The sequence below is a fragment of the Protomyctophum bolini genome, assembly GCF_963924005.1.
Source record: "Protomyctophum bolini genome assembly, chromosome: 19".
Classification (NCBI taxonomy): Eukaryota; Metazoa; Chordata; class Actinopteri; order Myctophiformes; family Myctophidae; genus Protomyctophum; species Protomyctophum bolini.
The window spans coordinates 5,119,139-5,145,776 of record NC_137880.1 but is presented as its reverse complement, the minus strand read 5'-3'; the positions used below and the strand labels follow the sequence as shown (position 1 = coordinate 5,145,776).

Below are 26,638 nucleotides of genomic sequence, written 5' to 3'. Positions count from 1 at the left end.
GAGAGAGATACACATGGAGTTGAGAGCGTTCAGCATATACAGAATAAATAAATAAATAAATAACAGCAGCAAAAAAGTAATAATCAAATCCACTCCCTCTATCCCCCCCCCTACTTATAAAGGAGCATGAAATATAGGCTGAGTTTGGAGTTTAAACCACAACAGATTCAAAACATGGCAGGCTGATTTACAAGGAGTCCCCCCATAATAATCAAATTTTAGTTTGTTCATTACTTTTATACCGTAAATTGAGGTAATTAAAAAGCTCTGGAAAAAAATCCTTAAATTGACGCTTCGGTGGTCCATGCCTCGTTGCCTGCACCTGGGAAGCACCCATGGTTCTGCAGACATTCCTGAATCTAAACACACCCTTCATTAATTTCATTAGCTGCAGCTGTGTTGCTTAGCCTGCCATTGTTTTTTTTTTTACCTGCTGGGGGTGGAAAACTATATCCACACTTCTCCTGGGCTGTGTTGTGCTCCAGTTCCTGTTCATTTCATTGGATATCATTGGTCATCTGACCAGTTTCATTGGCTTTCATTGGATCAAATCGACAGGAACTGGAGCACACACACAGCCCATGGAAAAGTGTGGATAAAATCAACCTATAAGGTATCACTCCCTTCCAAGCATATGGCATCCCCTATTTAAAATAGCGAACTTTCGGATGCCAATTTCCACCGCTTAACACCGTCGTGCGACAAAGCATATAAAAAAAGAGGGCTTACGTTGGTTAATGCAAATGTGATTGATTTGTTTTGTTTTTTTCTTGTTTTTTTCTCCTTTGCATCATCATCTACACCTGGATGCCCTGAACGGCCTGCTTGATGTTCTCCAGCAGAGCCTTGTTCTCCGGGCTCTGGTAGTGGTCCTGGTGGGTGTACATGTCCGTCAACGTGCTCACGTACGAGTCAAAGTTCTGCTCATTCATTGGTTCCTGGGGAGGAGGAGGAAAATCAAAGTTTTGCTCATTCATTGGTTCCTGGGGAGGGGGGGGGGGGAAATCAAAGTTCTGCTCATTCATTGGTTCCTGAGGAGGAGGGGGGGGGAGGGGAGGGAGGGGGGAAATCAAAGTTCTGCTCATTCATTGGTTCCTGAGGAGGGGGGGGGGGAGGGGGGAGAAGGTCATGGCCACCAATTAGACCAGTGGTTTTCAAGCATTTTCATAACAACACGGACCATTTTGTATTCGGCATTTGAGACACGGAACCACCGTTTGATGACATTTAGCCTCTTATCCAAAACGAACGAATATTTTGTTACCGTTGGATGAGATTTTGTCTACAATTCCAGTGCGGCGTTAATGCGGCACCATATGAGATAACAGGCAAACGCTGATCAAATTCTTCCAACATTCTCTAATTGTGTATAGAATGATTTAACCCATTCTGTCCTGAGATCAGATTCTAAAGATGTCTGTTTGAAAATGACAGTTTTCTGAAAAAGCTATGTTTCTATGTCAGTCGTTTTTTTTCTAAAATAGCAGACCTACAAGTTCATAGCGCTATGAGCTTGTAGATCTGCTATTTTTGAAATGGCTGAAGCATAACGTAATGCTAGCACCAAAAGGGGTTAACTCTTGAGAGCGTAAAATGAAACCAAATGATTTGGTTTCATTTCACGCTCTAGAGTTAAAGATCTATTAAGGGTCCATTTGGTTACCAACTCTCCGTCATTTAGCTGATGCGGACCACCTGGAAACTGGTGGTCGCCGGGACCACTGGCTGAAGCCCCCTGAATTAGACCAGGGGTTCTCAACCTGGGAGCCCTCGGGGGTGTCCCAAAATTATTTTTGGGGGTCCCCAATTCATTTTCTAAGATTATTTTAACCCATTTAGGCCTGACTTCGAAGTCTTCTAAATCCTGACAGTTTCCTCAAATACCTACAGTGTGTTTCTAGATTAGTGGTGCTCAATATTTCATGTCAAGGACCCAAACATTATTATGTAATTGGCCTCCGACCCCCATCTGAGAATATGTTATTCCAGGAACCTCTCAGAAGCAAAGATTTGAGTTAAAAACGTTCACTCTGAAAGAATATACATTCAAAGATGTGTGCCGCATTTTAAATGGCAGACCTGCAAGCTCGTAGCCGCGCTATGAGCTTGTAGATCTGCTATTTTTCAATAGCTATAAAGTAGAACATAAAGGTTGGTAAAAGAGAGGAGGGGCGAAGGAAGGACACAGACAGTAAACAGACATATAGGTCATAATGGGGTGAATGGATTAGCCAATGGAGACAGAGGCAGAGCATGGATGGACCAATAGGACACAGGCTTTCAAAGTGAGGGGCCAATTGGAAAGGAGAAGGAACAATAATTCAATAAAAATACTATATGAATAAAACAAAAAATAAATAGCATGATGTGTTGTGAGCTTGTACATTAGCTTTTCTTCTTAAAAAATAAAAATGATAATAATCATCATATGATTTGCTGATTGAATTTCAATTTAATTTGAGATTTTGAATTATTCTTCTCCAATTACACTATTGCGTTTCATGAATGGTCACTGTTATGTTTATGGTGTCTGCTGCTGAACAATACACATTTGTATTTTGTTTGCGTCATATTCTTTTTTCATCTCGTGAGGTTTCCGCCGCTATATTCATTTCAATGGTGTGACATGGATAGAATAATCATTAATAATAATAATTTAGAATAGTAATCTAATGTAAAAAGTAAAGGAAGCCTATAGTATCGGCTCCCGGAACATTCCGCAACAACTTGCCGCACCCAAGCCGTATAGCTGTACTCATACACATGAGTTGGCGCGGTTGGCCCCGGGGATCGAACCCATGACCCATGTGGTGGTCCCAAAGGCCAGAGCCTCTACCGACTGAGCTATACCCGGATATTTAACGTGTACAACAAGTTGTGATGCAGTGACAGCATATAGAGTGGCAGGAGGGGAAGGAGAGGGGGAGGGGGGGGGTGCAGAAAAGAAGGGGTAATTGAGATTAAAAGGACAGAAGGGATAATAATAATAATAAAGGATTGAGGGTTTGGTTTCTTACTCTGTGGGTCATCTGTACACCGCGGCAGATATATGCTTTACGGGGGGCGCGTTTCTGAGCCGGGGGTCTCTATACGGAGAGAGAGGGGGGGTGTACAGAGGATCTATTAGTCTGATATGCTACACACACACACACACACACACACACACACACTAGTGTTAGTGCGTGCGTGCGTGCATGCGTGTGTGTGTGTGTGTGTGCGTGTGTGTGTGTGTGTGTGTGTGTGTGTGTTTGTGTGTGTGGCAGACTAATTATACATTCTCTCCAGTGGTCTATAGTCACTAGCCCACTGGGCCCTTTTTGAACCTATATAGCCCCACCGGGATTCCCCTGTATATATTATGCTCAAAACAAGTGGAAGTGTGTGTAGGGCGAGTGGCGAGGAGCTATAGTTTCAAAAAAGGGGGCTGGATAATCTATTAGGTCTGTTACACACACACACACACACACACACACACACACACATAAGGCCTCATTCATTCACACATTAAGAACATAGGTTCTGCATGTGCTCTGCCTGTGTTTGATGGCCGCCTCGACCGCTTTTCCAAATGGGAGTCACACATGGTTTGAGCAAACATTTGTGTTTGATGGCGGGGGGGGGGTCAGAACACAGCCATCAAACACAAATGTTTGGTCAAACCACGTGACTCCCATTGGAAAAAGCGTCGAGGTGGCCATTAAACACAGGCAGAGCACAGGACATTATGTTCTTTATGTGTGAATGAGGCCTATAACACTATACTAGACCACACTAGAGCTTTGTTTTGTCTCTTCAAATGGGGCTAGATGTGCGCTACCATGCAGGTGACGGGGCTGTTCTCACAGGCCCGGGGGGGGGTCACCAACACGTCCATACCAGACTTTGTCTTTGTCTGTGCGGGCATAGCATTGGTGGGTTTTTATTTTGATTATGAGACCTCGACAGTGGTTCTCAAATGTTTTTTTATTTTCAAGGACCAACCTATAACCCTGAGAGATTGTACACATGGAAGCAAATGGACCCATATAAGTATAGCCCCGGAAACCCAGACATTTTTATTTCCAGGGAGAGAAGGAAAAAAAAGGTCTGGGTCCGAGTCCACTTCAATTCGGCATATAGAGTATAGCGCTCACTCTCTGCTGATTTCTGATCGTCTGTGCCTTTGTTAAATTGACACACGCACACGCACACACGTACACACGCACACACACACACACACACACACACACACACTCCTCTCTCTCTCCGTCGCTCTAATTAATTAGTCTCATGTCGTGCAGCTGTGTCTAGATTCTCCCGGCGGGAGGCTGCCTATGCCATAGAAAGTGTAGGTGGACCCCAGGCCAGACCCATAGGCCCATTTGGTTCCATTTGTACACACTCAGAGTTACAGACCTGAAACGGTTCATTCGGACCACCTTCAAAGGAACCTCGACGGTCCCTCGACGGTCCCTCGACCCACTTTGAGCGCACATTAATTCATGGAAAGTTGTTCTCAACTGGATATTTGTATAACCTATATCAATGTATTGGCTAATAGATCAATGATTTATTATCCAATTTAGGCCCCAGCTGTCTTCTCTCTACACAACGGAACCATATATGGACACAGTCACACACAATGTAGCAGCAGCATGTTTGTCAAACTGAAAAAAAAAGCCAAAGCAGTTGGTTGAGGCGTTGAGGTGCATGGTTCGTGGTCAATGTGTGAGGCGTCGGAACACACACACACGCGCGCACGCACTCACAAGCACATGCACATGCACACGCACACGCACACGCGCACGCACACACACACACACACACACACACACACACACACACACACACACACACACACAGCCAACGGAGGAAACAAACAGATGAGCGATACATTTATTACATTTACTATACAATTCACTTAAAACGCGTCGTATAGATCATCAATTTTTGATATTATTTTATTTTAAATCCTGATTTTTGTTTTGCTATTTTTTTAATTGGAATCCTGAAAAGTATTATTTTTTTTAATTTCATTTCAAATGCCTTTAATTATAGTCATGTTAACTTTATGAACTAAATTGGACATTGGACATAAAAAAAGACAATATAACTATACTCATTAAGCTTTTACTGAAGCTGACAATTAACCTGAGGGCCACATTGACCCATTTAGACCTGAGGACGATTCTACAAAGACTTCTAAATCCTGACAGTTTTCGGAAAAACCTACATTTTCTATGTCAGTTGTGCTCAAACTATTTCATGTCAAGGACCCCCAAGTATTTGTCCGCCGACTCCCATCTCAAAACATGTCGTTCCAGGGACCTCCCCAGAAGCAAAGATTTGAGTTAAAACATTCGCTCGGAAAAATAATATACATACATTCAAAGATTTGTGCTACATTTTCATGGTTCTTTTTTCAAAAATAGCAGACCTACAAGCTCATAGCGCACATCAGCGCTGGAAGGGGGGTGCGGAGGGTGCTCCAGCACCCCCTGCTGGTGGAGAGGAGAATTTTATATAAGCGCATGCTGAATGCAGAATGCACAGCGAGTGAGTTGACAGATAGACACAACAACATGACGAGACAGCTAAAAACCTATTGTAGTTTTACTTTCACCTGCACCAGGTTTTAAAGAAATCTAACCCAAACAACAACACAATAAGAGTCACATACGGTTATTACGATTAACTCGGTCAACTATAGGTCCTAAATAAGTCATTATTAGGCCAATTATACCTGAATAAGACCCGAAATTCGTACCATGTGCGGGAGCTGGATGCTGGCCAGGCTGTTGATGAGCGTCTGGCTCAGGTTGGCGAGCTCGTGGAGCAGAGAGTCGTTCTGCTGCTCCATGGCCTTGTTCTCCTCCTCGATGGACTTCAGGCTGCTCTCCATGGTGGTGATCTGACGCAACGCATACGCACACACACACACACACACACACACACACACACACACACACACACACACACACACACACGCACACACACACACACACACACACACACACACACACACACACACACACACACACACACACACACACACAAACAAACAGGAGGACACGGACATAGACAGACAGACAGTCAGTGGTTCCCAAACTGTTTCACTGTCAAGGACCCCCCAAATTGACAATAATTAGCCCCACGGACCCCCCCCATTTGAAAAAGATATGCCAAGGGACTGAGTGATTTCTCAACCCGTTTCATTTCAAGCCCCCCCCCCCCAGTTTGACATGCATATTAGTCTATACGGACCCCCATTTAATCAATTTTGGTTGTTTTAAGAATTAATTATGTTATACTTTAGCTCAGGGGTGGGCAACTGGCGGCCCGGGGGCCACATGCGGCCCCCACCTTCACTTAATGTGCATGGCCCGCATGTTATTATCAGAATACTGATATAGTATTGATTTCAGCTGTTTACAATTCCAAACCTGCTTTAATTACTTCATGACTAGTATTAAATGACTAGTACTTAATGACTAGTATTAACATGTTATTGTCTTTTTGTGTCCAATGTAGTGTTATGTTAACAGTTCATAAAGTTAACATGACCATAACTAAATGCACTTGAAATGTAATAAAAAGGTTGGGTATGATATTTTTGAAAAATCGTGAAAATGTGTCGCAAATCCTGACAGGATTTAGAAAACATTTTATAAATTTCGACGACAGGCCTAAATGGGTTAATGGCATTTCTATCTCCCGGACCCCCAATTTATATTGTATAAATGGTTAATTTAACTCTGAGAGTGTACAAATTGTTTTTCTTTTGTGGATTGTTCCCATTGCATCATTTTTCCCACGAAAACAAAGAGATCAAGGCGGGGAAAATAAAAAAGAAGAACGTTTGAGCGCTTTTACCAACAAGAAAAAGAGGGTTTCTCCTGCATGCATGCTCGAAAATTACAAGCTTTTGCTACAAAACTGTACTAAACTAATGATGAAATGATAGCCTGATTATTATCAGACTATAGCTTTCTCGAAGCCTCAGTCTGACTCTGACATTGTCTCCTGTCTGAGCGATTTCAAGGGGGAGGGGATTAGAATTTCCCCTCAACCAACCAGAGAGTGGGCGGGGCCTTTGGGCTGGATCCAGGCTAACTAAATGATGTGTACAAACTGGTTTCTTTCAAACTTGGCTTGAAAAAGAAAGTATATAGGAAAAGTTGAGAGACAGAACGACAGTATAGGAGTGATAGACGGTAGATAAGCTGAGAGAGAGAGAGAGAGAGAGAGAGAGAGAGAGAGAGAGAGAGCGTATAGGAGAGACAGTTGAGACGGAGACAGCGTAGGAGAGACCAGAGCCATCTAAATTGAGTTACGACATTGAGGGGGCAGAAACCGAGCGCCCTGTTCATGGAGCCTGGAGAGGGACAAATAGGAGTTTGAAATACATTGTTTTCGACGAGGGTGGCGCAAATACTTTTAGGCATGTGTGCAACAACATGACAACTGTTTTAAAGTACTGTGCGGTGACAATTAACTAAAGTCTCTGTGCAATGTTTATGTTGTACGATTACCACAAAACAATCTAAAATAAAGGGATTTAAGATCATTATAATAAAGCTGGGCTGTTGTTGCCCTGAGTCCAATGCATTTCTGCCTTATCTTCCGGGTCCAGGACTTACAGAACGAGCAACACGTGGTATTTGACTTGGGCGTTCGTGCGACTCTGCTGGATTTTCTCCCTGCTCGGCACGATTTAAGCGCCGACATAAAACATTAGGAGCAGGGAAATAGATATACAATAAAACCCCCCCATGGGGAGCATAAATAACAGAGCCCACCGGTGGTGCTGGGGTGGTGGTGGTGGTGGTGGTGGTGGTGGGAGAAAACATCACATAACAACCAGGAACCATAATGCAGAGGAAGGCAGGAAGAGCAAGAGCATGAAACACCTATACAGCAATCTCATCAAATTCTACTTCATTAAAAAAAATTCAAACATAAGTTTAAGACCCACTTAATTGACCAGATCACCTAATTATATTTCTTTGTATCATCTATTATTTTCTCTAATCATGTAAATAACCAAAAATTCTAATCATGTTCTTGTTGTGTTTTTGTTTTGTTGTTTTGTTTATGTTTTATATACTGCAATCATGTTTTCTGGATATTCTATATCTCATGTACAATGTTTCATTTTAATTTATATAGGTAGAGGCCTCGTATAAGCCCCTTGGGCTTTTTTGCCTCAGCCTAGCACCTTACCCTTCTCATATTTATATGTTCCCTGTGTTGTTTTTATGCTGTGCTGAATAAATAAATACAAATACAAATACATGCAGTCTAGTTAGCCCAGTTGGTCAGCTTGACCGCCGCGTCGATGAATGAGGTGTGGGACTTGCACACGCTTATACACGCCCGTCGCCCGCACATAGTAATGCAGCATGTATCAGTATGTGCCTTTGAGCATGGCATGAACCCCCTCGAGCATCGATGACTGCCTGAACTAACTCCGCAGGCTATACGTCTCATAATAGAGCCGCCGTTGTTGGACTGAAGCCCCCATGAAGTGAACGGAGTTTGCGTATAACTGTCTATACTCTATGTGGCTCTGGGAGAGACTTACTTGAGTCCTGAGCTTGATCATGTCCGATTCCACTTGATTGTTCGACTCGTTTAGATCTTTGATTTCTTCATCCAGCTGTTTGATTTCCTCGTCGTTTTCTATGCCTGGAAGGAGAGTTGAATTGAACAGTGCATGAGCCACTGAGTGTCATTTTAAACTGTGAGAGAGGAACAGATTGGAACACCATTCCAATTGAGATCAGTGTTGTTGATTTTGTCGACTAAAGCTAAGACGAAATGGAAACTAAATTAAAACTAAGCTATGACGACTAAAACTAAGACTAACAAATTATATGACAAATTAAAACTAGACTAAAATGTTAGGAAGGGACTAGTGGACAAGAGATCCAGTATAAGTCATTTTACAATTAGTTGCATGTTGAAAATAGCAGATCTACAAGCCCACAGCGCGTCGGCTTGTACATCTGCTGTTTTCAGCAAGTGGAAAGGTCATTGTGACGGCATCGAGGCCTGCCAAAATAAATCAACTGTAGATTTTTAGTCGACTAAAATCGTATGATATTCAGCCGACTAAAACCAGCCAACACTGATTATTTGAGATGAAGGTTATATATATCACCTCTACTGGCGCGCTGTTTGATTGTCAACATCTCCACTCCTGTCATCCTGGACTTCTTCATAGCAGACGTGGCTCGAGGGCAGCCGGACAGACTGGAACATAATGAACAATAAGTATAACACTCTCAGTGGCGTGCACAGACATCCGTGACCAATAGAGCGTCGCCTCGAGAGACCCCGGAAAAGAAATCCCCCGTTCATTTTCCTCATAGACTTTTCAGAAAGTATTTATTTAAAGACGTTTACGCCGCCGCTGGACAAAGCCAAGACAAATAATTAGAAAGAAGAAGAAAACACTTATTTTTTTTAGTTTTCTTCTTAATTATTTGTTTGTTGTTGTCATGATTTGTCATGACAAGAGTTGGCTTAGTACGACGCTTATAAGGACTTTAAATAAAAAAAGTTTTGAAATGTCTATGAGGAAAAATGCATTGGAAACTATTTCCTGGGCCTGGCGTCGTCATGAACGGGGGCAGGAATGCGACTCTCTACAGTGTTCACAACTTGTAACTTATCAATGAACACCATGTATTGGCTGGATCAATGATTTATTATCCATTATTTTAGCCCAGCTGTCTTCTCTCTACACAACGGAACCATATGGACACAGTCACACATGTAGCCGCAGCATGTTTGTCAAACTGGAAAAAAAAAAGCCAAAGCAGTTGGTTGATGCGTTGAGGTGCATGGTTCGTGGTCAATGTTACGTGAAAGCAAGGAATCATATAGCTTCAAATTGACATATCGGTTGTTCAGTTTGACCCACCAGTTTTGGAGATATGGCTTATAGAGTTAATGTCTTGCAGAAAACAGCGAGTTGAGAAAACAGGCTTGAAAAGGTTCACTTCTGTGGACTCTAACGTTACACCCAGCTACGTTAGCATTTATTATTATTTACATAATGACACTTATTTCAGACATGCTCTAGTATGTGAAGAGTCTGCCTATATTAACTCATTTTGGATGCAAAATAAACACATCCCTTGTTTTTCCTCTCCTGAACAGTTAGTCTTGCCGACATGACTGCATGTCTCTGTATCAAAAAGAGTCATTTTCTTTTTAATATTATTATTGCTATTATGCTTTAACTGTGTTGTCTTCTATATATGTGGGTTTGCATGTGGGGAGGGCTGTGGACGGGTGTTCTGTGTATTTTGTGAAAAAAAAAATACATTTAGAGGGGCAGGTGCTCAAGTGAAAAGAGGGCACCTTGTGCAGCACCTGGAACCGGCCCGTTGCCTTAATAGTGTGAGATTTATAGATTTTGGGGCATAAATAATATATATATATATATGGATTGATCAAAGTCACCATGATCCAAAGTCACCATGATCCACATACTACTGTGTGTACAGTACAAAGAAGGGCACATTGCTGTCCAGAGGGCAAAGGGCAGGTGCTCAAGCACCACCTAGTGTCTTATCTGTGCACACCGCTGGACACTCCTCTCATTATGGGTTTTATTGGGCCTCCATCATAATACCACACTGGTGCTCAGTGTGTAGCTTTAGAGGCCGTGTTCAAAGCAATGTCCACACGTTCATAATACTGAAAAGATATTACATACATTTACAAGTTCCCTACACGTTTGTACACCCCATGGGGGGGGGGACCCCACACGGCGAGCCGCCCCGCGTCCGAAACAGTTGAGAGATGACAGAGTTACTGTGTGGGGGGTCCCTTTACCATACCCCCCCCCCCCCCCCCTCTACTGTACTGTACTGTCTGTATACTGTACCGGCACACCCAAAATCACCACGTATACAATTAATATGTGCGTACGTGTGTTTGTGTGATGTGTTAGGCGGTGAAAAACAGCCATGTTCAGACGCACCCACCCACCGATTCCGGCGAGCCGCCCCGCGTCCGAAACGGTTGAGAAATGACAGAGTTTAGCGTGTGGGGGTCCCTCTACTGTACTGTACTGTACTGTACTGTACTGTACTGTACTGTACTGTACTGTACTGTACTGTACTGTACTGTACTGTACTGTACTGTACTGGCACACCCGGAATCACCATAATATAGTTAACGGTATGTACACAGTTAATATGTGCAGACGCACCCACCCAGCCACCCACACACACACATAGCTCCGTAAGGGAGTGGTTGTGCATCACTCAAAAAGACTAACACACACACACACACACACACACACACACACACACACACACACACACACACACACACCTCCTGTGGGTGAGGAAGCTGCCACTGACGTGCCCCGAGCCGTCGCAGCCGGGCGTGGGGCAGCTCATGCCGTCCGTCTTGCCGCTCTTCCAGGCCAGGGCGGCGGGCGAGCCGTTCACGTAGCCGTCCTTCTGCCTCTTGGCCGCCAGGGGGCAGCCCGACGCGCTGCGGTGGGACGCGTACTTCCCCGTCACGTGGCCCTGGCCGTCGCAGCCCGGCACGGGACACCTGGGAGAGGAAGGGGAGGAAGAGGAGGAGGAGGAGGTTTTGGGGCAGTGTTGTTTTTGGCAGGAAATTTCTATTTTAGTTTTTAGTCATATAGTCTCTTGAATAGTTTTCACTTAGTTTTAGTCACATTTTAGTCACCTGGAATGTTCTAGTGTTTAGTGTAGTTTTAGTCGACTAAATGTCATACGATTTTAGTCGGACTAAATCAACTGTACACAGGTTGTGCAGTCGACGCGCTGTGATTGGCCAGTCGCTGTGATTGACAGCCTAAACCTAACCTTAACCCTAACCTTAAACTCAATAAAACTATAGCTAAACCTAACCCTAACCTTAACCTCAGTAAACTTAACTTGCCTGGGGGCGTGGTTGTAAGCACAACCCGTGTAGGAATTAGAATGTAGCGATTCAGATACATCCCCATACCTTGACGGCTCAGCACCCTGACTGCTCTTACCTGATTGGCTCAGCACCCTGACTGCTCTCACCTGATTGGCTCAGCACCCTGACTGCTCTTACCTGATTGGTTCAGTATCCTGATTGCTCTCACCTGATTGGCTCAGCACCCCGACTGCTCTCACCTGATTGGCTCAGTCCCCTGACTGCTCTCACCTGATTGGTTCAGTCCCCTGACTGCTCTCACCTGATTGGCTCAGTCCCTGACTGCTCTCACCTGATTGGCTCGGTCCCCTGACTGCTCTCACCTGATTGGCTCAGTATCCTTGACTGCTATCACCTGATTGGCTCAGTATCCTTGACTGATCTCACCTGATTGGCTCAGTATCCTTGACTGCTCTCACCTGATTGGCTCAGTATCCTGACTGCTCTCACCTGATTGGCTCCTGGTCGTCTTTGTCTTCTTTGCTGTGTAATATTTTTATCCCACTCTTCTTAGCTCGTGGACAGCCTGACAGACTGCAGGACGATAAGATAAGACACAACAGTGTATTAGGCCTGACAGACTGCAGGACGATAAGATAAGATAAGACACAACAGTGTATTAGGCCTGACAGACTGCAGGGCGATAAGATAAGATAAGACACAACAGTGTATTAGGCCTGACAGACTGCAGGACGATAAGATAAGATAAGACACAACAGTGTATTAGGCCTGACAGACTGCAGGACGATAAGATAAGATAAGACACAACAGTGTATTAGGCCTGACAGACTGCAGGACGATAAGACACAACAGGGTATTAGGCCTGACAGACTGCAGGACGATAAGACACAACAGTGTATTAGGCCTGACAGACTGCAGGACGATAAGACACAACAGTGTATTAGGCCTGACAGACTGCAGGACGATAAGACACAACAGGGTATTAGGCCTGACAGACTGCAGGACGATAAGACACAACAGTGTATTAGGCCTGACAGACTGCAGGACGATAAGACACAACAGTGTATTAGGCCTGACAGACTGCAGGACGATAAGACACAACAGTGTATTAGGCCTGACAGACTGCAGGGCGATAAGACACAACAGTGTATTAGGCCTGACAGACTGCAGGACGATAAGACACAACAGTGTATTAGGCCTGACAGACTGCAGGACGATAAGACACAACAGTGTATTAGGCCTGACAGACTGCAGGACGATAAGACACAACAGTGTATTAGGCCTGACAGACTGCAGGACGATAAGACACAACAGTGTATTAGGCCTGAAAAACTGCAGGACGATAAGACACAACAGGGTATTAGGCCTGACAAACTGCAGGACGATAAGACACAACAGGGTATTAGGCCTGACAGACTGCAGGACGATAAGACACAACAGGGTATTAGGCCTGACAAACTGCAGGACGATAAGACACAACAGGGTATTAGGCCTGACAAACTGCAGGACGATAAGACACAACAGTGTATTAGGCCTGACAAACTGCAGGACGATAAGACACAACAGTGTATTAGGCCTGACGTCTTGTAAATCCTGACAGTTTTCTGTTTCTGTATCAGTGGTGCTCAATATTTCATGTCAAGGAACCCAAAAATGATTGGGCCACCGAGCCCCATCTGAGAAATATTCCAGGAACCCCTCAAAAGCAAAGATTTTAGTTAAAAACGTTCGCTCTGAAATAATATATGTTCAAAGATTTGACATAGCAGACCTATACAAGCTCGTAGCGTGGCACTCGGTGCCGTGCTATGAGCTTGTAGATCTGCTCTTTTTCAATAGCTAAATTATAACATAATGCTTAAAACACCAAAAGGGGTTCCCGCCCAGAATGGGTTAAGCCATTTACACCAGAGGCCAGATTCTACAAAATGTCTTCCAAATCACGACAGTTTTTAAGAAAAACCTGTTTCTATGTCAGTGCTTCTCACACTATTTCATGTCACGGACCCCCAAAAAAAGTATATGTAATTGGCCGCTGACCCCCATTTGAAAATATGTTGTTCTAGGGACCGCCGCAGAAGGAAATTAAAAAAAAATAGCAGTGCTATTTTTGAGCAACAGCTAAAGTTTAAAATAATTGGTTAACGGGGTTGAATATAAGGTGATACGGATGCGTCCTCAGGTCTAAATGGGTTAATATCCATGAAATATATACACTGGTACAATACGGTGTGTGTGTGTGTGTGTGTGTGTGTGTGTGTGTGTCTGGTGTGTGTGCGTGCGTGCGTGCGTGCTCACGTGTGACTCTGACATTAAGTTTAGTAAAAAAATTAAAAAAAATGCACACAGGTCCTCCTGTCTGTCTTGAAGGTCTGTAAGCGTCACTGCTGTGACGGATCTGGAGACACAGCTGATGATGATGATGATCAGTCAATCCCAAGCCCAGGCCTTCGATGACGTGATGCTGTGTGCGTGCGTGTGCGTGTGCACGCGTGCGTGTGCATGTGACGTGTGCGTGTACCTCCTGTGTGAGGCGTAGTTCCCAGTTATGTGTCCAGATCCGTCGCAGCCTGGCGTAGGACACCTGCGACAGACAGACAGACAGACAGACAGACAGACAGACAGACAGACAGACAGACAGACAGACAGAGGTCCAGTGAAGCCGGCCTATCGTGAGTACAGGGTTGTCACCGATCGGGCGATCGGAAATCGGGAGGCCGATCGCGTCATTTTCACAAACGCGATCGGGACACCCCTATACCGTATCAATATGATATCCATATCCATGATATTACATTGGATATTGTCTGTGATTTTGGATATTATTATACTTTTGTGATATGATATATATGGCATATAGGTGTGTTCTATATAAAAATCTAAAAGTTTTGATCGGGGGAGTAAAAAAAAAAATCGGTATCTCGGCAGATAGCTCAAAATCAAAATGACGGCGGTGGAAGACTCACCTGAGGTCTTGTGAGTTGGGCGTCATCATTCCTCTCATGCCCTTATCAGCGAGCTGACAGCTGGGCAGACTGCAAGACACGACAACAACACTCAGCGTCTTCTGGACCGGGGGCGGGCCCACTGTCAGTGTCCACGGCCCACTACTGGGTGGGACGACAGGGGCGCCAAAAGGCCCTGACCGCCATTATATATAATTTATTTTATTTTTATATATTTTTTTATTTTTATTTTTATTTTTATTTTTATTTTTATTTTTATTTTTATTTTTATTTTTATTTTTATTTTTATTTTTATTTTTATTTTTATTTTTATTTTTATTTTTATTTTTATACATAAAAAATAAGTTAGATAAGTCCTTGGTGATGGATGAGTTAAGTCTGGCCCCTCCCGATTGTGGGAGGACTTCAGGGCCGGAACTATGACGGCCAACCAGATTCGTCTGGATCCGGACTATAACCAACCACGGCGCAGTATTCAGATATGGGGCGGGACATTGCAGAAGAAAACAAGACTAATATCCACGCAATATTATCCACGCAGTGATATTAGTATCGCTATACGCGAGGCTAGTGACGATTCACTTACTTCCCCATTCGATACAATATCGATATCTAGGGTGCCGTCCATCCATCCATCCATCCACTTACGTGATCATTTCCTTCTTGGTCTCCTTACAGGAGGAGAACTTGTGTTTGGGGGAGTGCAGAGCTCCCCCTCCTGGCTGTTTGGGCGAGTGCAGGGGGAGGTCTCCCGGGTACCGCTGTTCATCCAGGAGATCGTGGAAAGGATCCAAGTCGCCGCCCTGTTGGAGGGAGGAGAAAAGCTTGTAGATTTTTCAATAGCTAAAGTATAACATAATGCTTAAAAACACCAAAAGGGGTTCCCATCCTGAATGGGTTAAAAAAAGGGAAATGGAGCTGGGAACTTCTCCTTTGGTACACACAATCCTGGGACATGTGAGAATGGCCCAGTGAAGGAAAAAAAGAAAAAAAGTTCACTGTGGGTGTATGGGATTTGTCTCTATCACACTATCACTAAACACGGGTGAAATTCACCCAAACACCGGCCTGTAGAAAATAAATCACACCCATGTGTGAACTGAGTGGTGCAACTCCCCTCTCCCCCCTCCTCCCTCTCTCTCTCTCTCTCTCTCTCTCTCTCTCTCTCTCTCTCTCTCTCTCTCTCTCTCTCTCTCTCTCTCTCTCTCTCTATCTCTCTCTCTCATATTAGCAGGCAACAGTGCAGCACTCTCTCTCTCTCTGTTTCTGGCACAACAGCGCCCCCTACTGGTACTCATTAAAGTCACATAGGTTAAGGTCACATAGGTTAACCAACACATAGGTTAACCAACACGGACATTGCTGTTCCTTGGAGTGGTTGCACCGCTCAAAAACAGGGATGTTGGCAGAGAAACAAACCCACCTTCTGTGATGTCACTGAGCATCATGAAGGCACCGAAAGGCCCGCCCACCTCAGACATCAGCGACATTATGATGTCACTGAGCATCATGAAGACACTGAAAGACCCGCCCACCTCAGACATCAGCGACATTATGATGTCACTGAGCATCATGAAGGCACTGAAAGACCCGCCCACCTCAAGCAACATTATGAAAATTACAAAAATGTAATCGTCCGAGTGAAAATCACCCACGTTTACTGTTCTAGAGGGTTAGGTGTAGTGACTCTGTCCATGGTGCTGAACGGACATCTCCTTATTATGTTGTGTAGTGACTCTGTCCATGGTGCTGAATCGACAGCTCCTTATTCTGTTGTGTAGTGACTCTGTCCATGGTGCTGAACGGACATCTCCTTATTCTGTTGTGTAGTGACTCTGCCCATGGTGCTGAATGGACAGCTCCCTATTTTGTTAATATGTAGTGACTGTCCACAGGGAACAAAGAAGTGCATTTGCTGTGTTCTGCCACAGGGTGGCACTGTAATCCTGTCAGCCGTGAGGTGGCGTAGCCTCAGCTCACCTCGCACTCTCATTAGCATTATGGGCTGCATGCATGTGGTGTGGTGGCGGTGGAGCATGCTGATTGGGTGTGTAGATGGTCACATGGTCTGATGGAACGCTTAAGAGGATCAGCCCGGCATGCATGCTAAACAGTGGTGGGAAAGCAACAGAGCGGCCGCAAGCAAGCCAGAATGATTCCCCTGGTTTAAAACGACTTCAGTTTGGTCTTAATCTTTTCCTTTCTTTTGGTACTAAAGTACTATAGACGAATGCAAGTTTAAAGATGGAGTGACATATTTTTTGTATTTTTCCAGTTTTTCATGTGTCTATGAGGTGACAGTACTTCATTAGACACCCTGGAGTCGTTTGTATGTGCAATGATGTATTCCTTTTGTATTTAGGGCTTCTTCCTGGAGGCTGAACCCTTGACAGTCAAACATGCACTAAGTAGGCACTCTGTCGAGTGCCTACTTAGTGCGCAAGCAGAGCATGCAAGTACGGTCAAATCTCAGCTTCTCTGTGAAGGAACGTTTGAAATATTGAATTATTAGGTTTAGCTATTTGCTACCTACTTTATGCATGTAAAAAAGTAGTATTATAAAGTATGGTACAAGTTTCTATCTATACAAGAAATACAGTTTTATCGATTTAGAATTATTCTGGATCCCTTTTTAGTTTTTCAAAGACAAATAAATCATCGATATCCTATGAAAAGATATATGAACTGAAATAAAATGTTATCACGTATACAGTATAATTATTGAATTATTATTTATTTTAAATTGTCAATTGCTTTAAATTTACTTATTCTTGGACTATAGTGATATTAATACTCACTTAAACTGTTATTCGTCTATAGTACTCTGTGAAAAAAAAGGGTTGCAAAACAAGTGGGATACATTTAAGATAAAAGGTGGGGTTGGCGAAAGGGTCTTTCTCCCTGCGTCCCCTAGGGTAGGTACCCTCACAAAAAACAGGGCGTAATCCTGGTCTCGATACTGCCTCCCCCTGGCCAGCCGGGGCGCCTGATGGAGGGGAAAGGAACTGGTGTCTACTGCCTCCCCCTGGCCAGCCGGGGCGCCTGATGGAGGGGAAATCGGCTATTTTCAGCATGCAACCAAGTGTAAAATGACTTACACTGGATCTCTTGTCCACTAGCCCCTTCCTAACATTTTTAGTCCAGTTTGTATTTGTCGACGAAATCGTCAGTATATCTAGTCTCAGTCATCATAGCTTAGCTTTCATGCAGTTTCCAATTAGTTTTCGGCAGTGGAAAAAGGTAGTCGACGGACATTTTTCCGTTGTAGTTTTTTTTGTCGACGAAAACAACACGTCAACACACGTCAAGTTCTCATCAGCTAGCTCAGTTTTCAGTCGACAAAAACAACACGTCAACACGCGTCATGCTAACTCAGTTTTCAGTCGACGAAAACAACACGTCAACACGCATCATGTTCTAATCAGCTAGCTCAGTTTTCAGTCGACGAAAACAACACGTCGACACACGTCATGTTCTCATCAGCTATAGCTCAGTTTTCAGCCGACGAAAACAACACGTCAACACACGTCAAGTTCTCATCAGCTATAGCTCAGTTTTCAGCCGACGAAAACAACACGTCAACACGTGTCATGTTCTCATCGGCTAGCTCAGTTTTCAGTCGACGAAAACAACACGTCAACGCGCGTCAAGTTCTCATCGGCTAGCTCAGTTTTCAGCCGACGAAAACAACACATCAACACGTGTCAAGTTCTCATCGGCTAGCTCAGTTATCAGTCGACGAAAACAACACGTCAACACGCGTCAAGTTCTCATCAGCTATAGCTCAGTTTTCAGTCGACGAAAACAACACGTCAACACGCGTCAAGTTCTCATCGGCTAGCTCAGTTATCAGTCGACGAAAACAACACGTCAACACACGTCAAGTTCTCATCGGCTAGCTCCGTTTTCAGTCGACGAAAACAACACGTCAACACACGTCAAGTTCTCATCGGCTAGCTCCGTTTTCAGTCGACGAAAACAACACGTCAACACACGTCAAGTTCTCATCGGCTATAGCTCCATCTTCAGTCGACGAAAACAAACACTGCTGCGGCGCGTGTATGCCGTTCCCTTCACCTCTTTGATCTTGGTGTAGTCGACGGCGTGGTGCAGTTGTTCCCAGGGGTCCGCCGCCGCCGCCTCCAGGGCGGCGCCATAGCAGCTGCGGCTGCCCAGCAGGGCCTGGCGCCGCTGGGGCGACATGGGCGTCAGGGGGGTCAGCACCGCGGCGGTCGTCCCGCTGGCCGTCCCGCTGCCCTCGGGACCCCCGCCGGGGGGGGTCCCGCCCAGCGACGGCTCCATCGGCACCGTCGTCCCGCTGCTGCTGTGGTCCTCCATGTCCACGTCTGGACTCTGGAGAGAGAGAGAGGTGGTGGTGGGGGGAGGGGGGGGGGGGGGAGAGAGAGGGGGGGAGAAAGAGTGGGGGGAGAGAGAGTGGGGGGGAGAGAGAGAGGGGGGGGGGGGAGAGAGAGAGAGAGAGAGAGAGAGAGAGAGAGAGAGAGAGAGAGAGAGAGAGAGAGAGAGAGAGTCAGACAGACAGACAGACAGACAGACAGACAGACAGACAGACAGACTGCAGCCAGGTTGGGGACTGCCCATAAGTTAAAACTCACCCGTGGCTTCCTGTGAGGTTATATGTAGGGTTGGGGTTTGGGCAGGGCAAGGGGTATATAGGCAACCTTTATGTTCAAAAGAGCCACTTTTGGACCAAAACATTATTGCAATTCCATCTGGAGCCGCAAAATATGTTTGCTTCAATAAAGCAAACTTAGATTTTTGTTGTGGTTTTTATGGTCTTTCAATATTGCATTGTATTGTTTGCTGATTTCTCTCAAAGCAAATCAAGTATACCAGTAAGCCAGCAGCATCGGTGGTGAAAACAAATAAAGATGTCTTAGCATACATACACATTTCCCTTCATTGCACATGTGTTTCTTATTTGTTTATTATACTTTGTGTTGATAAGAGATTATAGTCACCAATGTTCACCTTTTTAATATATGTACAAATATTATTATAAAACATAATAATATAATAGTAATAGGTAGTTAAACTAGTTGCCTAGTTTAGTAAACTAGGCAACTAGTCAAATAGTAAAATCACACCTGTGTGAACTGAGTGGTGCAACTCCCCTCTCCCTCCCTCTCTCTCTCTCTATCTCTCTCTCTGTTTCTGGCACAACAGCGCCACTCTTGCCCCTACTGGTACTCATAGTCACATAGGTGAAGACGGACATTGCTGTTTCTTTGGAGTGGTCGCACCACTCAAAAATCACTAGAAGTGAAAGCCCCATAGTAGGGTGTCGGACTCATGACTGTATGGGACCGTCGGTCCAAACGCCCCAGTGTGTAGAGTCAGCAGAGTATACAGTAGTTATAGCTCTGGGTGTACCAGCCAGAGGCAGACAGAATGGGTCAGTGCTCTGGGTGTACCAGCCAGAGGCAGACAGAATGGGTCAGTGCTCTGGGTGTACCAACCAGAGGCAGACAGAATGGGTCAGTGCTCTGGGTGTACCAGCCAGAGGCAGACAGAATGGGTCAGTGCTCTGGGTGTACCAGCCAGAGGCAGACAGAATGGGTCAGTGCTCTGGGTGTACCAGAGGCAGACAGAATGGGTCAGTGCTCTGGGTGTACCAGAGGCAGACAGAATGGGTCAGTGCTCTGGGTGTACCAGAGGCAGACAGAATGGGTCAGTGCTCTGGGTGTACCAGAGGCAGACAGAATGGGTCAGTGCTCTGGGTGTACCAGCCAGAGGCAGACAGAATGGGTCAGTGCTCTGGGTGTACCAGCCAGAGGCAGACAGAATGGGTCAGTGCTCTGGGTGTACCAGAGGCAGTCAGTGCTCTGGGTGTTTGTTCGTGGGTTCGACAGAACACGTTCATTCACGGGTGTTTGTTCAGCCGGGAAGGAGGGAGGAGAGAGGCTGTTAAACTGTTCACCTCCACATGGAACTAAAAATAACCAGAGTCACGAAAAACACAGAGAATCAGAGCAAAACCAAGGACAGAGAGAGAGACAGAGAGAGAGATAGTGTGTGTGTGTGTGTGTGGGCACGTGCATGGGTGTGTCGCGTGTGCGCCGCGCGTGCGCGCACACCTGTGTTGATTTTGACAGCAAATTCTGATTTTAGTTTTAGCCATAGTCTTTTCAATAGTTTTCATTTACTTTGAGTAACATTTTATTCACCTAGAACGTTTTAACGTTTTAGTCCAGACTAAAATGTATTTCGGCGGGCCTAATTGATGGCTGATCAGAAAATAGCCGATCAATAGCCGACCACAACGCGCCACAGCATTGCAAACAAGTGTAAAATGACTTGTGTCTTTTGCTCATACTGGATCTCTTGTCCACTAGTCGATTCCTAACATCACATTTGTTGTCATCAGTAGAGACTGATCTCTACTGATGACAAAAAATGTGAATATATTTAGTGAATATATTTAGTCTCATAGTTTTAGTCATCATAGCTTTTTTGTTTCCTTTTTAGTTTGACGAAATCAACCGCAGGGGTGCACAAGTGCCGTGCGTTGCGTTGCGTCGCTGTGCGCATACAGTGGGGAACAGTCCGTTTCTTCCTCCGGGTCAAATTGGGCCCCTCTAGGATTCCCCGGGTACCTCTGGGTAACTCTTCTCAGCCACACCCCTCTGGACCTATAGTCCAACCCCCAGATTCTTAGCCACACCCCTGGATCGATTTACCTGCAGCGCGTGCGGCAGCTCTCGGCATCGCGTGGACAGGTTGAGGATGGCGGTGGCGGCCATGTGTGCCTCCATGTCTCCGTGGCTGAAGTCGAAGCTGCTCTTGCTGCAGGTGCTGCTGGCGCTGCTGTCGGCTCCTCCTCCTCCTCCTCTTCCCCCTCCTCCTCCTCCTCCGTGACCTCCACCTATAGGGGAGTAGCGCAGTGTTGATTTCGACAGGAAATTTTCATTTTAGTTTAACCCATTCTGACCTAAGATCGGATTCATACGAGGTTTCCACTGGACACACACTGTTCTGATTAACCCATTCTGACCTGAGATCAGATTTAAAAAATGTCAGTCGTTCTTCGATTTTTCAAAAATAGCAGACCTACAAGCTCGTAGCGCGCCACTCGGTGGAGTAAATTTACTCTTAGTTTGAGTCATCATAGTTTGGTTTTCATTTATTTTCCATTAAGTTTTCGTCAGTAAAAAAAAGGTAGTTGACGAAAGTTTTGTCATATAATGTTAGTCGACAACGTCAACACTGGTACAATAATATTTACATTATAGCATATTATAGTAACTGCATCAAAAAATCCATTAAAATGTCAAGAATTGAAGTAGGCCTATATATCGAAATGTTTAACCCCAATCATTGACATTGTATCGTATCGTATCATTTCGCAATGCAAATAATCAATATCGAATCGTTTTGCAATGCAAATAATTAGGGCTGGAACTCGATTAAAATATATAATTAATCTGAGACATGGTAATTAATTAATCGAAATTAATCACATTTTAATTGCATATCAATATTTGACCTGAGAAGTGTTTTTTTTTTCTTTTCTTGCCAAATACGTTTATAAACATCCCCAACCACCTGTTCTTGCCAACTACGTTTATAAGCATAGACATTATGTTTAATCCATATATGAACGCGTGGTCGCTCTGTTTACCTTTTTTTTTTTTTTTTTATATATTTTTTATCCCACGATTTTGTAACCCATTTTTCACCCCTGTGTCAATCATCTAATGTGATCCTGGGCTCTACACACCCTCCGCCAACCTGGGGAGAGCAACGGACTTAACTCATGCTTCCTTCATGCTTGAGTGTCCAAGTTGCTCCTTTACACCTGACAGGGGGGAGTTTCCCTGGTTGGACGTAGCGCGTGGAAGGAACACGTTATTCCAACCAGTTCCTTTCCCCTCCATCAGGCGCCCCGGCTGGCCAGGGGGAGGCAGTTTAGAGACCAGGATTACTGCATGTTTTTGTGAGGGTACCTACCCTAGGGGACACGGGGAGAACATGCAAACTCCACACAGAAAGGCCCTTTCGCCAACCCCGCCTTCGGGTATGGGCACTGATGACGCGGAGGAGGAAACACGCCGCCAGCACCCACAGCGCCCCGAGCGGGAATCGAACCCAGGACCTTCTAGCTGTGAGGCGACAGCACTACCAACTGTGCCACCGTGCTCTGTTTACCTTTTAGCATCGCTCCGGCTAGCATAGCCCTCCTCCTTCACCAACAGCAATGTTTTGGGGTTTTTTATCCGATTTTCAATGCTCCGTATCTCCAAAGGCCAGAGAGCTGTCCATGGTGAGCCGGCGAGCAACCCCCGACGATCGTAAACCATTTGTGATTTTGTATCGCATCGCATCGAAAATGTATCGTATCGCTGTTAAAAATGAATCGTTCCACCCCTACCTCCATCCGTTATGTAGTGTTATGTTTATTTACCGAATTTGGCATGGACCAAGGGGCCAGTGAGCCACTCCAACGTTGAGGCGCTGGGCCCTAGTGGTAAGAGGAAAAGGACTGCAGGCGGACCCGTGGATTCATGACGAGGAAACGTCCGTGCAACCGAGCGCTCAATGTTAAAGCCCAGCTGCACTTCCGCATTTGGGCACCAAAATGTGGTGCCCCAAATGCTGAATCGGCGAAAAAAGGCGGAAGTAGACGGTCCTTCCGGGTGCTTCAAAACGCCACTGAGCAACTTCCACTGACATGAATAGCGGAGGGGGGCGGAGCTTCGCGCCCGATCAGTCTCTATCCTTTTAAGACTCTATGGCGTGGACATCACAATCACAGCAATGGGCTCTGTGCACACACACGCCATTTTGGAAAGAACTCGGGACGCTTTAATTCCCTATACTTCCTTCACAGGTGTTACCAGTATTACTAATGAAGGCTCTTTTCCATTCTGGTCAAACCAGAGTCAGGGTGCTGCTAATATGCATGTGGGCTCACTGGGAAACACCAGTGTCCTTGAGGTGTGTAACTCTGAGAGTGTATATGGCCTCCACCCATCCCTCCTCCTCCAACCAGTACAGAAAACAAGAGGTGAAACATTAAAAAAAAAACACCAACCTTCCCCGTGGCCTTTTGGTGTTTTAAACCTTATGTTATAATTTAGCTTTTGAAAAATAGCAGATCTACAAGCTCATAGCGCGCGCCACCGAGTGGCGCTTGTAGGTCTGTTATTTTTTGAAGAATTGTGAAAAAGTGCCGCAAATTTGGAATATATATTTTTTTCCAGAACGAACATTTTTAACTCAAATCTTTGCTTCTTGGGGGTCCCTGGAACAACATTATTTCCAGATTGGGGTCGGAGGCCAATTACATATAATTCTCAGGATCCTTGACTGGACACCACTGATATAGAAACATTTTTATTTTCTCGACTTCAAGCCTAAATGGGTTAAAACACCAACCGTCCCCGTGGCCTCCACCCATCCCTCCTCCTCCTCCTCCTCCTCCTCCCAGGCTGCTGGGGGTGCTGCTGGGGGTGTAGCTGCTGGTGGTGCTGGAGGCAGGACTGGACGTCTTACTGTAGCGCTTGGCTGTATTGCAGGGACGCGGGGTTAAAAAGAAAAGAACAACGACGTCGATTACCATTTTACTTCTCTTCAACATAGCAAAAAACTGCAGATCAATAATGCCATAGCGTTTCTATTGATCGATCGGTCTGCCGATCGGTCTGTCCGTTCGATTGTCTGTCTATCAATGTGTCAATCGATTATGGCCTCTGTTGGCTTGTCTATCGTCGCAAAGATAATCAACTTCAAAATAAATGCAAAATCACACCTGTGTGAACCAAGTGGTGCAACTCCCCTCCCCTCTCTCTCTCTCTCTCTCTCTCTCTCTCTCTCTCTCTCTCTCTCTCTCTCTCTCTCTCTCTCTCATTAGAGACACAGCACTACCCCTCTCTCTGTTTCTGGCGCCCCCTACTGGTATAAATATGTAACATACTCGTGCTCATACACAGGTACACAGGTACACAGGTACACAGGTACACGGACAAAGCTGGATGTAGAAGTGGTTGCACCACTTAAAAAACGGTCGAAATGACCTCTCAGTCATGCTAGTGTTAAGACGAAGAATAGATGACGACCAGAAAGTGGAAGGACATGACGTCAGTAGAAAACTGCTGTGGAACGAACGTGCGTGTCGAATTTGAATTCGGCGGGGCGAACGGTTCTCGGGTTACGTGGATTACACACATTCTCCGACAGGCCGACAGCAGATGTTCTCTTATAGCGAGACGCACACCGCATACCTCAAAGGAAAGCTTGATTTGCCCACTGCAATTAAGAATTGATTTTTTTTATATTACCATCTTCCATTCTGGAGATATTTACCTTTATGTAACACCTGCTTTTGTACTAGCGTGCTCTTCTTGAACAGAAAGCCTAGTTAGGGACCGTTTTATGTCAGGCGTTGACAGGCAGTTATAAAAATGAACACAGAAAATATCCTATACATACTATACACCGAATGAAAGCCCTGAATGTCTACGTTTATGAGGAAAAAGTACACATTGATCCCATCTACCCTTCGTCGGTAATTGGCTTTTGTATGAGCTAAAGAATGAACATAGGGTCTGAGGGAACATATCGGGGCTACGTTACTACTGTTTTGTTTATTTTCGAAACCACGTAGAAAAAACGATTCCCGCGATCAATGCGTTAAAGCAAAAGGAAATTTTGACATTTTTGACATCCCATAGGATGTTAATGGTAGGGTCACGAGAAAGCCCTATAAAACAATTGCCCAATAGTGAACGCTGGTCAGCAAGTGGATTCATGAATGTATGTACAGTATATAGATAATATTTTAGGCCAATAAAAAAGACTATGTACCAAATGTCCCACTTTAAATTAACAAAAGAAGCCTTGTCGGCTGCCGAACTATTAGATGTTATACCTTTATGTGCAATATTGACCTTTGTCTGAAATAATGACGCGTCACTTCGAGCTCGAGGATCTGCTATACTTCTTTGCGTCTGTGTCACCTTATGGCTTTTGTTCACTTTAACCATTATGTTAACACTTTAGCTGTAGAAAAACGGGTAGTCCCAATACTTGATTCTGATTGACTGGTTACCGTCACGTGACCGGTGTAAATTTCACCGATAACCCACACCTTCAATCACTTTATATCTTTCGCAGCTGATTCCGCATCTCTGTAGCTGTACTAGGGAAGGGGAGCGCTTGATTGCTTTGCAAACACATGCCGTGCGGGCGTCTAAGCACCGCCCGGCTCCAGGCAATGTGTGGCTCCAGGCAGCCCCGTAAAGACATCAAGCGCTATTCTCCCGTCACATAGCCTATACTTGCAGCAAAACAAGGAAGTGATGTAGCGTAGCTACTTTTGTGAATTTAATAGTTTTATTAGGTTAATATTGCTATATGTTTGTAACCGTTTTAGAAAAGCAATAAGCCACTCGAGGCCCCAGCTTACCGGGTATTTTACAATGGCTGGGAGGGTAGAAGACCCTCGGCGATCTACAAGCTCATAATGTGGCGCAAATCATTGAATATTTATACATTCTTTCACAGCGAAAGTTTTTAACTCAAATATTTGCTTCTGGGGGGTCCCTGGAACTACATATTTGCAGAAGGGGGTCCGCGGCCAAATTCAGATAATTCTGGGGGTCCTTGACATGAAATAATTGTAAAACCACTGATATAGAAACACGATTTAGAACAGGGGTGGGCGACTTTGACGACGGAGAGGGCTACTAGATTTCCACTAGATTTTTTGCTACTATTTTAATTTAAATCCTGAATAATTGTTTTTGCAATTTTTA

At 44.9% G+C, this 26,638-nt stretch overlaps 1 protein-coding gene across 1 annotated transcript in view; it reads right to left on the bottom strand.

Moving 5' to 3' along the window:
• Window positions 1-797: 797 nt before the first annotated feature.
• LOC308334515 (myelin transcription factor 1-like protein) overlaps window positions 798-26,638 on the bottom strand; it is a gene marked incomplete at both ends in the record, with an annotated part of 83,997 nt that continues 58,156 nt past the window's right edge. Inside the window, 12 exons of the mRNA XM_080791313.1 lie at window positions 798-938; window positions 5,747-5,890; window positions 8,564-8,667; window positions 9,143-9,234; window positions 11,332-11,559; window positions 12,388-12,471; window positions 14,420-14,482; window positions 14,865-14,933; window positions 15,513-15,667; window positions 18,942-19,217; window positions 21,563-21,747; window positions 24,279-24,389. Coding sequence (XP_080647439.1) covers window positions 798-938; window positions 5,747-5,890; window positions 8,564-8,667; window positions 9,143-9,234; window positions 11,332-11,559; window positions 12,388-12,471; window positions 14,420-14,482; window positions 14,865-14,933; window positions 15,513-15,667; window positions 18,942-19,217; window positions 21,563-21,747; window positions 24,279-24,389 — 1,652 coding nt within the window. The remainder of the gene's footprint in view (window positions 939-5,746; window positions 5,891-8,563; window positions 8,668-9,142; window positions 9,235-11,331; window positions 11,560-12,387; window positions 12,472-14,419; window positions 14,483-14,864; window positions 14,934-15,512; window positions 15,668-18,941; window positions 19,218-21,562; window positions 21,748-24,278; window positions 24,390-26,638) is intronic.